Source organism: Astatotilapia calliptera, chromosome 3 (assembly GCF_900246225.1).
Source record: "Astatotilapia calliptera chromosome 3, fAstCal1.2, whole genome shotgun sequence".
Classification (NCBI taxonomy): Eukaryota; Metazoa; Chordata; class Actinopteri; order Cichliformes; family Cichlidae; genus Astatotilapia; species Astatotilapia calliptera.
The window spans coordinates 31058343-31070501 of record NC_039304.1 but is presented as its reverse complement, the minus strand read 5'-3'; the positions used below and the strand labels follow the sequence as shown (position 1 = coordinate 31070501).

At 44.1% G+C, this 12159-nt stretch overlaps 1 protein-coding gene across 5 annotated transcripts in view; it reads left to right on the top strand.

Moving 5' to 3' along the window:
- Nucleotides 1-12159, top strand: part of exoc6b (exocyst complex component 6B) — a 130417-nt gene that overhangs the window by 42142 nt on the left and 76116 nt on the right. For all 5 annotated transcript variants that reach the window (XM_026162784.1, XM_026162787.1, XM_026162786.1 and 2 more), the window contains exon 8: nucleotides 5079-5147. In XM_026162784.1, the coding sequence (XP_026018569.1) occupies nucleotides 5079-5147 (69 nt within the window). The remainder of the gene's footprint in view (nucleotides 1-5078; nucleotides 5148-12159) is intronic.

Below are 12159 nucleotides of genomic sequence, written 5' to 3'. Positions count from 1 at the left end.
TGAGAGTACACCTTTGCTGGTTCTGTGGAGAACAGCTGGTTTATTCTCCTGCCTTCTATCTCTCTGGTGTACCTCCTCAAGCGGCTGGCCAAGGCTGTGAGTCTTTGCTTGGCAGTTTCCAAGGCCTCAGGTATGGACAGCTTGCTGTATTTCTTAGGCACCTTATTCGTCGCACCTTTCTGCAACTCCGTTAGTTGGCTAACCTCTCTCCGTGCTACTTTGATCTTGCCCTCTAGCCTCCTTCTCCATGGAGGGTACTGCCCCTTGTGGCTGTTCAACTTGTAGCCAAGCATCTCACTGATCACTGCTGCCGTATTGTAGATCAGCTTGTTAGTGTCGGTAATCGTGGTTGTAGGCATTGCCCGTAGTGCTGCATTAACATCATCTAGCAGACCTTCTGAGGGTACTTCACGTAATCTTGGTAACCGGCTACGGGGGATCCAGGTTTCAAGCTTGGCCATGATCCTATTTTTCAGGTCAGTTCCTCTCGCACTCAACGATCCTTCTCCTATCACACTTGGGGCTATGTACCCAATCTTGGGTGGGGGTGATGATATCTCCCCCCTGACCTGGCGTCCTGACTCCTCCTTGCCGTAGCATTTGTGTTGTACCTCATCAATCTCTAGCTGTGAGAGCAGTCCCTTCTTTCGAATGTTGGAACACTGAGCTACTAGTTGTTTCGCCGTCATTGTGGATGTTGGGTATCGAAGAATCCATAGGTCCCTCATCCTATTCATGTAGCCCCTTCCGCCGGGGTTACTTGCGTAGTAGCATTCCAACAACGCCCTGTTTTCGTCCCTTGCCCACCGATGCCTTCTTGTTCCAGTAGCCCACTTTTCGTCAGGGTGCCCTGGTTCCTCAACACCTGACGCGGACCTTGTTGATCCGGGCGACGTCCGAGCCGGCATGCCTTCATATTTATCTGTCTCGCTCATGTCTGCGGTAGGCTTGCTTAGCATAGGGGGTCTAGCCTTAGGACCCTTACTGGATACAGACGCCCCAGGCAGGAATCGAACTTGCGATCCTCTGTTCCAAAGGCGTGTAGTCTAACCACTACGATATATATATATATATATATATATATATATATATATATGAGAGACATGATAGTTTAGAGTTTTAGTCCACCAGTCTAATATCTGTGATTCTTTTTATTTTTTATTACTATACAAAAAGAACTAAACAAAATTGGGTGGGACTCACTGACTGGAGATTTGTGCTTCAGGGGGAAATCTATGTTGTAGCCACACCATGATCTGACATGCATCGCCCTAGAAATGTAACTGCACATCAGGTCGATGCAGCCCGCCACTATTTTGAGTAGCCTGTTCAGTACCATTGATTACAGCTGTGCTTTTCCATCTACGTTTTTAACACAGTTTTTTGAAATAATCTTTGATAGAACAACAACTACCATCTACCATAAGGAACCATAGCATCAATGTAAGGACTCGCAGCAAATTCTTGGTGGGCGATTTCTGAAACTACTAAAATGTACAACGAAGTGGAAAAACGTCAGCAACAAATATGTTTGCCACTGGAAAAAAATATGAACACAACAAAGAAGGAAGGAGGAAAAAATGTCTCAGCATTCCATTTTTTTCTGTCGGCTGGGACATGTAAAGGTGTGTGGGGTTTTTCTTAGTCTGTGGGGAACTCCAGGCTGGTGTCCTGAAGGTTTTAAATGTGTCCTTGATCCAACACAGCTGATTTAAATGGCTAAATGACCTCCTCAACATGTCTTGAAGTTCTCCAGAGGCCTGGTAATGAACCAATCATGTGATTCAGGTGTGTTGACCCAGGGTGAGATCTAAAACCTGCGTGGCAGGCCCTGGAGTTCCCCACTCCTGGTTTAAACTAAACTCTGGTTTGTTTTCCCCCTTGGTGCAGTTTACTTGTGCCAATTTGAATCTTACTCTGAAACAACCACACTGAGTCTGTGGGGGGAAAAAAGAAAGAAAAAAGGTCTGTACAGGCTAGCGGCTAGCTGTGAAATTCATGTTCTCCAAACGTCCAGAACACAGCACCATCTGAATGTATTCACTTTTATTAGTCAGGTCCAGGCACATCTGGACAGTAAGCTGACTGAGCATTCTCACGTTGTTTTCAGTGACGCATTTTCGTTCGCTTAAGGTTCACTTTGATTTTTCTGTGTGTGAAAAGAAAAGAAAGCCAGTGAAAGGCTACAAGTTTACAAACCCATCAACTGATTCAGATCGGAGTAAATGAGCTGTGAAGGTGTGGAGATGCCCTTATAGGAATGGTGGGAACACACCTGCTGACTTCCTCATGCTGTCCACATATCGTACAACAAAAGAACTGCCGGCACACAGTTAAGTTTGGAGAAAAATGTTCAAATACTATAAACTTGTGGAAATCGTGTCAGGGCAGCAAAGCGGGCACAAAGCATTTTGACACTGAACTCTTCAAGTCATCCCTCGCGGGATCAGAGTTCCTTTTCGGAGCCTTTTGTTGTTCTTGCTCGGGGAAAATAAAGTACAATGAGGTTAAGGAGAGAATAGAGCTGAACTTGTCACCCCTGTGCTGCCATTCTGTTTTAAGGTCCCTGTCGTCCCCTTGGCTTTATTTATGTCCTGTAAACTTGACTCAACCTTCTTCACAGGAAGACCTTGGCTCGAACAAAGACCTGACCCCGTGGCCGTCAGGGTTACGACCGCGTTGGCGCCGCTGGCTGCAGCGATGCCAACCATCAGCGTCACGTCTCCTCACGCCAACCCTGCCTCTCCATCACTTCTTCTACTTCCCTTCATTTACAACCATCCCTCATGTTTGTTCCTCACTCCTTTACCTTATCTTCTAATTCTTGTTTCTTTTGGCTTGTTTCTCACCTTTATGTTTTTCATCTGCTTCCTCTGGTTCCGTTCATCCTTTTTCTTTCCACCTCTGCCTTTTGAGTCATTTTTGGTTGTCTTTAAGTTTTACCTGCCTGTGTTTATATTCCCCCCCCTCTAATTCTCAGCTCTTCCTCTGTCTTTAAGTGGTACAACTCTTTGGTTTTGTTTTTTGTTCTTGTTCTTATTGTTTTGGGACCCTTGTTTGTGTGCGGTTACATCAAAGCTGGCATTGTGCTTTGCCTCTAGTGAGTTTTACAGAAGGCAAACTTTCCAGAGGGCAAAAGGGCAGGGGACAGAGGATGTGGGCAGGGAGGAGGGACTGGAATGATGGTTAGATCGAGGGATAGATGCTAAGAAAAAGAGGTATGAGTAACTCGTAACAGAAGACTCCCTGAAAGCTTCAGTTCACTTCAGATGGCAGTGACATATGAGAAGTTTGAATTGAGTGTTGATCTGTTTCTGCCAGTATTTATACCCATACTTTGTCTCAGTTCTGTTAATTAAACCTAACCTGCATGATGTTAAAAGCATCCTAACCAACACAAATAGAATAATTCAATGACTGTCAGTGAGTAGTAAATGGACCGGTTCTTATTTGGCACTTTTCTGCCTGAAAGTAGAACAAAATGGCTCCTTCACACTCTGATGAATGCATTGGAAGAAACTCTGGGTTCAGTATCTTGCCCAAGGATGCTTTGGCATGCAGACTGTAGCAGCCAAGGATCGAACCACCAACCTGCCTATGACCTGCACCATCTCCTCAGTCACAGCCACTCCATGATAGTTAAAACCTCAGTATCCAGTGCCACTAACACTAGAAACGCCAAACGGGTTGCTTTAAAAATCATCCGACTTTGGTAAATTGAAACTGTGTCAATTCATATTTCATGGCTTTTTCCTAAAATGGGCTTATTCATTATTAGTCTTTTGTTATGAAGGCTGATATAAGATGAACCAGAGCTAGCTAGTTGTGATGAATATGTAGGGGCCTGTAGTTTAATAAAGATGAATAAAAACTGCAGGGCGAGTCATGGGTGGCAGCAGGGGGAAGCGCAGCTGAACAAAGTCCGGAGTTTAGAGAACTTCAAGCAAATGGAGCAGCAAGCTCTGAGATCAGTTTTAAACTTATGGCTGTGAATTATTCAGTCTGTTTCACAGGAAGTGACTGTTTTGTTTTGTTTGTTTTAAATATAAATATCCTTGTTTAAGCACAACTGATACCACCTTGAATCTTTCCGTAATGTTCCTCCACATTAAGTTATTTCAATGAGTAACTGTACTGTTTGTTTTACCCTTTATGCAGGTAAAATATCTTAGAAAATATAATGAAATTAAATTAATAAAAACCCCTAAAACGTATATTCTAAATTTGTCTAATCTTACAGTGAGGAAAAGAATTAGATACTGTGTCTGTTAAAGCAAAGTTGCAGCCTCCAGGGCTGGAAAGTTGAGACATGCCAAAACCGGCAGTTCCTCTAGTGGCCACTTGAGGCCAGCTCCCGAAAATCATCTCCACTGACTCCTTTGTTAGAGTTAACAGCTTTATAGCAGAAGTAAACGTGTTTGCAGCCTGGTAACCACTTCATTTTTTTGCTCTGCCATTTAAGTTTTATTTTACGGGCGACCGTGGCTCAGGGGGTTGGGAATCGCATCTGTAACTGGAAGGTCGCCGGTTCGATCCCTGGGCTCTCTGTCCTGGTCGTTGTGTCCTTGGGCAAGACACTTTACCCTACTTGCCTACTGGTGTTGGCCAGAGGGGCCGATGGCGCGATATGGCAGCTTCGCTTCTGTCAGTCTGCCCCAGGGCAGCTGTGGCTACAACCGTAGCTGCCTCCACCAGTGAGTGAATGAATAGTGGCATTGTAAAGCGCTTTGGGTGCCTTGAAAAGCGCTATATAAATCCAATCCAATCCATTATTATTATTATTATTATTATTATTATTATTGAGGTTGGAGGCTGTTCATTATTAGGGACGCGGCCTGTTTTATTCTTGCCGTTCGCATTTCCCTCGTCTGTTTCACAAACACAATCATTTGTCTCTGTCTTGCCCCTCGTTGCCATATTTGTCTCTCTCTGGTTAGAATCTCAGGTTTGGTTTTACTTTGCTTGGCTTTAACCAAAACAGGTGTTGCCAAAACTTGTAAAAGAAAACTGAAGACGGGCTGGTTGATTGCAGTTTATGAACTGAACATGTGAACTGTGCAAATTGTTTCCCCCTGCAGGTCCCAGGAGCTCAGGACTTGGTGGATTTCTCTCCAGTTTACCGCTGTCTGCATATCTACACTGTGCTGGTGAGTTCATTTTCTCATTTTCTGTTTTATTTCTTCTGTGCTCTTTTTTTTTTTTTGTCTCAAATCAAAGATGCAGAGCTGTTTCTTTCCTCCATCCATGAGCGCTTCAGTTTTCCAGCTTAAGTGAAGCCGCAACTCCTTTCTGATCAGCTCGTAAAGGTGTATCTGCCTGTATTTCCTGTGCATGTGATTGACTGAAGTAACAATGTTGTTTGTTGCATCCTTTGTACTGACTTTGTTCTGCCTACATCAGGGCTGGGTGATTTATGGTATTAGCTTTATGAAAACAAGATGCTTTGCTGCTCTGCTTTGGTTACAAAGTTCACTCCTTTCCTTTGGAGCGCTGGGCTCACGTTGTTCCCTAAAAGCTTAAATCTACTAGCTGTTTAGTTCAGCTCGAGCTGAGATGACTAAAAGGAAGCTTTTGGTCCACAGCGTCCACATAAAGGAGGTCAAACCTACACAGGTTCTGCAGATGAAGCTCGAGAAGGATTATTAACAGCTGCCTTTGACTCCAGAGTGTCAGTGCCATGTGACAGTCAGCTTTGACTCTGTCACCAGAGGCAGACCAGCAGTGCTTGGCCTCATGAGATCGGGGCTGAATTTTCTCCTTTTTTTCCTACCCTGTGTCCAGCTCATCATATTGTGCAAAAGTATTAAACCTACTTTCATTTCTTTATATTTTACACCACTGACTGAAGCATAGCTCCAAAACATGATAGAGCCTCCAAATATCATGTTTGGCTCATTTATTTCTCATATTCATGAGATGTGATTGTTGACATCGTTCAGCCCTGCTCAGTGGTTTGCAGCAGCATCCTCTTCATCGCCTACAACAGCCAGCGATAATGAGGAGGCCCGCTTCTTTTGCTTAAATGTCAGAATCTGCTTGTGCCCAGCTCTGAGGGTGACCTGGCACAGAGGGGGTAAACGACTTCGGTACGACGGGGCCTCCAGCTCGAGCCTGGCTTCGCTCCAACCAGACTGCAGAGAGAACTCGCGTGTCTCGTCTCACTTAGAGTGAAAGTGACATGGGTGGAGGTGCCACGAATGGGTTAGCTGTGCATTAGGGTTCTCTGTGTGAGTGTGCGTTTGTTTGCATTTGTGAGTTTGTAGGACTTTGTAGGGGACGTTATCAGGCCAGCACAGCCAGAGGGTCGGGGTATGACAGGGGGACAGGAAGTGCATGACAGGAAGGAGAAAGTGAACGGGCAAAAGAGTGAGGGAGGGAGTAGAAAAGCAAGGCTGAGGTTAAAGAAAGGTTAAGCAGGGCACGATGGTGGAGGAGAAACAAAGAGAGAGAGGTCACAGAAGGTTTAGACAGGTGACGACGTGGGTGGAGAAAGTATAAACACACAAACACTTTATTTTCTGGCTTTAAATGTTTGTGTGAAGCTCATTTAACTTAAAACACTGCATGTCCCCTTAAAGAAAAGATTACAGTTCTAAAAACTTGGTTTTTTAGGGCCCTTTTAAGGAAAAACCTGCAGCAGAAGGAAAGAAGGAAACGTCATGAAAAAATTTATAAAATATATAATGTAGCACAATAGCGAAGCCAAGTGGACTGCTGCAGGTTTTTTTTACTCTACATACATTTTTAAAATGTATATGTATACAGACTGGTTCGTGTATTTTGAGCTGGATAGGTCCATAAATCTGTCATTTATTTTTTGTTGCAGGGCTGTATAAACATAATTAGCAATTTATTTTTTTTTTCGATCGTCACGTTAAATCACATCACCCATCAGTGGCTGCCCGAGCCACCGTGTAGGACAGATTTGTGTGTTTTGGCCCTGGTGTGTATATGACAAGGTTAGGAAAAGTGTATTTGCATGAAGTGCTGTACTACCGATCTACAGTTTCTGTAATGATGTAACCACATGTGGGAAAAAATATGAATAACTGTGTATAAAGTAAAAATGAAAGATATCAGTGACCCAGTGAAGAATGAGCTAGGTGTAAGAACCACTCATGTATGGCACCGAGCTGAGCTTTCCAAGTGGTGGTGGGGGGGGGGTGGATTAAGAGATTAAGATTAAATAGCTGGGGTCAGCCATGCAAATCAAGGAACAGTCCACAAGAGAGATGAAGAAGAGAGTGCTGGCAGGGTGGAATGGGTAGAGAAGAGTGTAAGGGGTGATTTGCTGCTATTTTTTACAGGATGGTATCATCGTTCCTGCTGTGATGTATGATTTGGAGACTGTGGCACTGGCAAAAAGATGAGAGGTCAAGATGCCAAGATCTTCACTCCAAGTGAACAGAATGAACAAGACATGAGTACAACTGAAGGACAACTTGATGGATTTGGAGACGGAGTTAGAGAGGCAGAAGGATGATGTATATATTGGAAGATGGAGAAAGTACAGCACATGTAGGAAGTATAGGTAAATTTCAAAAAATACAACAAAATAAATAATGGTAGAATAGTACAATAAAGTGGATCTGTGGCATAAATAGCTCAATAAATTCCCCAAACCAAAATAAAATATACTGCTTCTAGAGGGAGTGGTCAGCATCTGATTGGTTGAATCAAGTAACAGGTGAGGTGTTATTGGTCCGTGGGGAGGGAGGAGAACTACCATATGGTGATCTTTCTCATCTTACTGACCCCTTAAAGCTGAACTGAACCCTTAATGATGTGGAAGAGGCAATCAGAGAGGAAGGTTATGAGAAGAGCGGGGGTCACAGGAAGGGAAGAAGGGAGCATTGAGATGTGGAGGCTAAGCAGGAGGAGTGAAAAGTGGAAGGAAATAAGAATTTTCCACAAATCTCAGTCATTAGAGCCTCAGCAGCACTTGAACCAGCCCTGCTGTATGTTGCTGAGGCCTCAATCAGCTGATTGGAGATAAGCTGTTGCAGAGAGTAGGGAGCAGAGGGAGGTCACGGGGAGGTTAAAAGGGCAAAAACAGGAAGACGAGGGTGAAAATGCAGCGAGACGAGAGAGGGGAGGATGGATGAGAGAGGAGGAATGAAGCACTCGAGATGAAGGAGAAAGGGGGGAGGAAAGGAGCACGCTGCTGCTCGGGAAGGTGTTGAAAGGATTGACCCCTGAACCTTTGGGGTCACACACTCTTAGTCATTTATGTTCCCCCTCCTTCTCCTCCTGCTGCTGCTGCCATTTGAGATTTTGTTTGCGTTTCTATTAAAATGCAGAAAGGACACAAGATTAAACAGACACACTCGAACTGTTTTGTGTGTTAAAATAAGCTGTGCTGCGGCGCTTTGAATGACAAGCTGTCGGGTGGAGATGTGGATTTAATATCAGAAAATAACCCCCCCCCCCCCCCCCACACACACACACACACACACACACACACACACACACACACACACACAGTCTGATTGTTAAATGTTTGAGAATGTCTCGTACTTCCACAGGCACACGCTTGTAGAACTTTCATTTATTTTTGTAGCAAACCTGGACGTAGAATCCCATTTGCAATCAAGACCAACCCCCCCCCCCCCGTCCACTCTTCTCCCCGCTTTCCCTTTTCCACCTTTAAGGCCCACAATTTTCCACCCGCTGTGGAGCAGCGGCGAGCCCGAACAATACTCCTTTGTTACACTCGCACACGTACCGCACGTTGACAAATGTGGGCAGAGCTGCGATGGATGTAAACACGGGCCTAAAGCCCAGCATGTCGGGCAGAGACGAGGGGAAGGAGAGGCGAGGTGAGCGGCGGTAGCAGCCAGTCCATCAAACTGGTCAGACTGGGAACTCTGAGCTACAGCACGACAGCTGGAACAAAGCAGCTGCTCTAACAGATCCTTGAGTCTTTAAAAAAAACATTTTTTTAGAGAGCATTAACATATACAGGCAATTCGTCTAGTAGGTCTTTTATTTTGAAAGTTCCCTTGCTTCTAACCAACTACTTCTGCTCCTTCTCAGCTTGTTTTTCTTAAATAAAGTAAAAATAGTCGAGCATCCCTTTTCCAACTAGGAAAAACATGTAGCTGCTTGGAGATTGAAGCATTTTTTTCTGGACTTTTTAGCCTTTATTTTGACAGGACAGTTCTGAGTTGACAGGAAAGCTGTTGCACGCATCAAAACATCCAGGCCTCTGCAATAGCCTCACAGCATTTGGGTCACATGCTCAGCCCTACTACCTACGCTGGTGCCACCAGATAGTTGTGGAGGTTGAGCATGCAACGTCTTCAACCTCTGAGCGCCGATTGGCAATCACACAGGTCACACGGTGGAAGTTAGCCTCTCTCCAACAATTGCGGTCCGACTCGGTCACTCTCACAGATTGCTGAAGCTTCATTACCTTCTTTCTTACCCCTCCGGTTTGGAAAAACCTGCCAGAGATGTAAAGTTGCAAAATCGTTCTTCTTTACCTTTCTTAAAGGGAGACAGGGGCGTAGAGGGCAATGTGTGATAAGAGCTATACATTTGCTAAATGAATTTTTTTTGTATTGAATATGATATAAAACTAGTGACTGAGACTAGAAATCAAACAGTGTTTTCAAAGACTTAAAAAGAAATGAAAAGTCTATTTCATGTAAACACTCTTATTGTTGGATGCTTATAATAAACATGGGCTGAAGTTTCAAATAAAGGGGTCAGGTGATGGGATGTTGGGCTATAGTGGAGGAAAATGTCTATAAAGAGATCAAAAAGGTGAAAAAAGACTGACTTCTTGACCTTTAGCAAGCAGATGTGTTTACTTCAGTAAAGGTGGAACACTTATGCTCAGTCACGCTCACTCCAGTGGGAGACTGTAGTCGTTTATTTAAGAGGGGAACCGGCTTGTTATACTGTTTTGTTGTAATTACACTGCTGATTGGCGGATGTGCATATAAAACTAAGATTCACATAATGAAGTTGGTGTGTGAACAGGTACATTCTCAGTATGGTCATCTCAGACAGTATGGAGCGCAGGAGTAGACAAGCCCCACCCACCAGTTCCTCACACCCTATGTTTGTGTGGGGCAGCCAATCAGAAGAAAGCTGGTGCCATGAACATAAATAGTCTGTGAGCAGTTACTAGAAACATTTGTCTTTCTTTGTTAGCAGGTTTTTGTCGGGTTCATGTTGTTGTAATTTATTCACGTCTGATCCTCGTGCTGTCTGATCCGTTCTTTCTTTGATTCTCTGCTGGCTCCGCCTGCTGGTGTTCTTCTCTCTTTCAGCTCCTCTCTGTTTCGTTTATCTCTCCTCACCTTCTCTGGTGATGTTATATTGTCGCACAAACACTCGTGCTGATCTCAGCCCGTGTTTCTCACCCCGTGCTCACGCTCTCTCAGGGACAGCGAGCGCTGTATAATGCAGAGTTCACAGCGGTTTGATGCCTCTCATTTGTTGAATACACATTGTTCCACTGAGGGTCAAACTGGGAATTAAAAAACAGTTTTGTCACCTCCAAACAAGCTCAACCTAGTTCTGACACACTACCAGGGAGAGCTGTATTTCTACCATTCACCACATTGTTTTGTTGGTATCTTTGTTTTCAAAGGGCACGGTTTAATCAAGGGAACGACTAAAGAGTGTAGCTGAGCATGATGCCAAAATCCACATACAGCACTTTAGATCTTAATTTTTTTTAACAAATACTTTTTTGTTGATATTCTTTTTTTCTTTATTTAAGTTTTGAAAAGGAGCGCGGACAGATAAAGCATGAAGGACAAGGTTGTTTGCAAACCTTAGAAATACAAAAGGGCAACAGACGAGAAAGCGAGAAAGGAAACTGTCCTTTATGGCTCAGAGACACTAGAGTCAAAATATGACGCCCATCGTATTATATTCATATTTGGCGACTGATCGCAGGTAATTGTGGCGACCATTTTAATTGCTACTTTTAAGGCAGTGGCACATCCAATCAGAAACTAACAGCAGACTGACTCTTGTCGCCATTTCATTGCCGTCATGATGCACTGCAATCGGATTGAAGGTGGCAGTTGTTGCAGCCGTTTCAAAGATGATGAGATCACAACTAATGTGGCTGCAGCATTAGAGAATTGGTTAAAGTATAACGTTGGAAGCTAATCATGGTATTGATTATTAAATTCCAATCTCTTTAAATAACTGAGGCAATGGACTGCAGGGAACATGAACATAAATGTAATTTCTGAATGTACAAATTTCATATTTCTCAAAAGAAACTGTACCGTGAGGCGGGACGCCTTCAACATCGTTTGTCTGATCCCAGATGGAGGGCTAGCATGAACACAGCACACACTCGGTCTGTGTTTTCTGGGACCAGGTGATTGGCAGTGGGGTTAGGCCTCGAGGACTGGAGTTGTTCCAGGGTATCCAATAGATGCTCTGTGGCATTTGGGTCGGTGCTGACCGAGCTGTTTTACGATGGAGCATATTATACTGCCTGGTGATGCTGTTGCTTTTTGTCATGAGCATATCAAAGTGACTTCTACTTGAATGCTGGCACCCTATGTTCCCAACAGAGCAGTTGTGTTGTCATAATTAAAGACAAAGTGTATTCATTTATTTTTGAAGCTGTCAAATGTCAAAGTTGGTAAAACAGTGGTGTTTTTGTGTTTGTGGTGTATTTTTATTCCTGTATCTGACCTCCTACAACAGCAACGTCAGCTGGGTAGATATACGTGCGCTGGTCTGGTCAGTAGCTCAGGGAGCTTGTCATGTTATCTGCCCACTCCTGGGCCTTTATCTCTGAGCTCACCGGTTACTGTGGGATCTGGATACGTGTGTGTGTGAGAGAAAGAGAGAGAGAGACTTGTGGTCTATCTTAGCACAACAGAGATAAGGGCGAGAGAGCTTCAGTGTAATGGGAGGAACAGATACGAGATGGTCAAGTTTAGACAGCCGATTCTGTGTCTCTTGCGTGGGTACGTTTTAGTTTGATGTCTGAGCGGTGACGCTAGCCAGCCATCAAAGGCAGCTTCCCTATCTCCCTCTTACTCACGTATGCACTAACATGACCTTCTCCATCCTCGTGTGGGTCTACCCTTTTGATTTTGTACCTCATTACATGAGTTCTTCCCCTGTTGTCTACCAACCTCGATTAACCTGAAACACTGGGTTGTATGCTTGTGT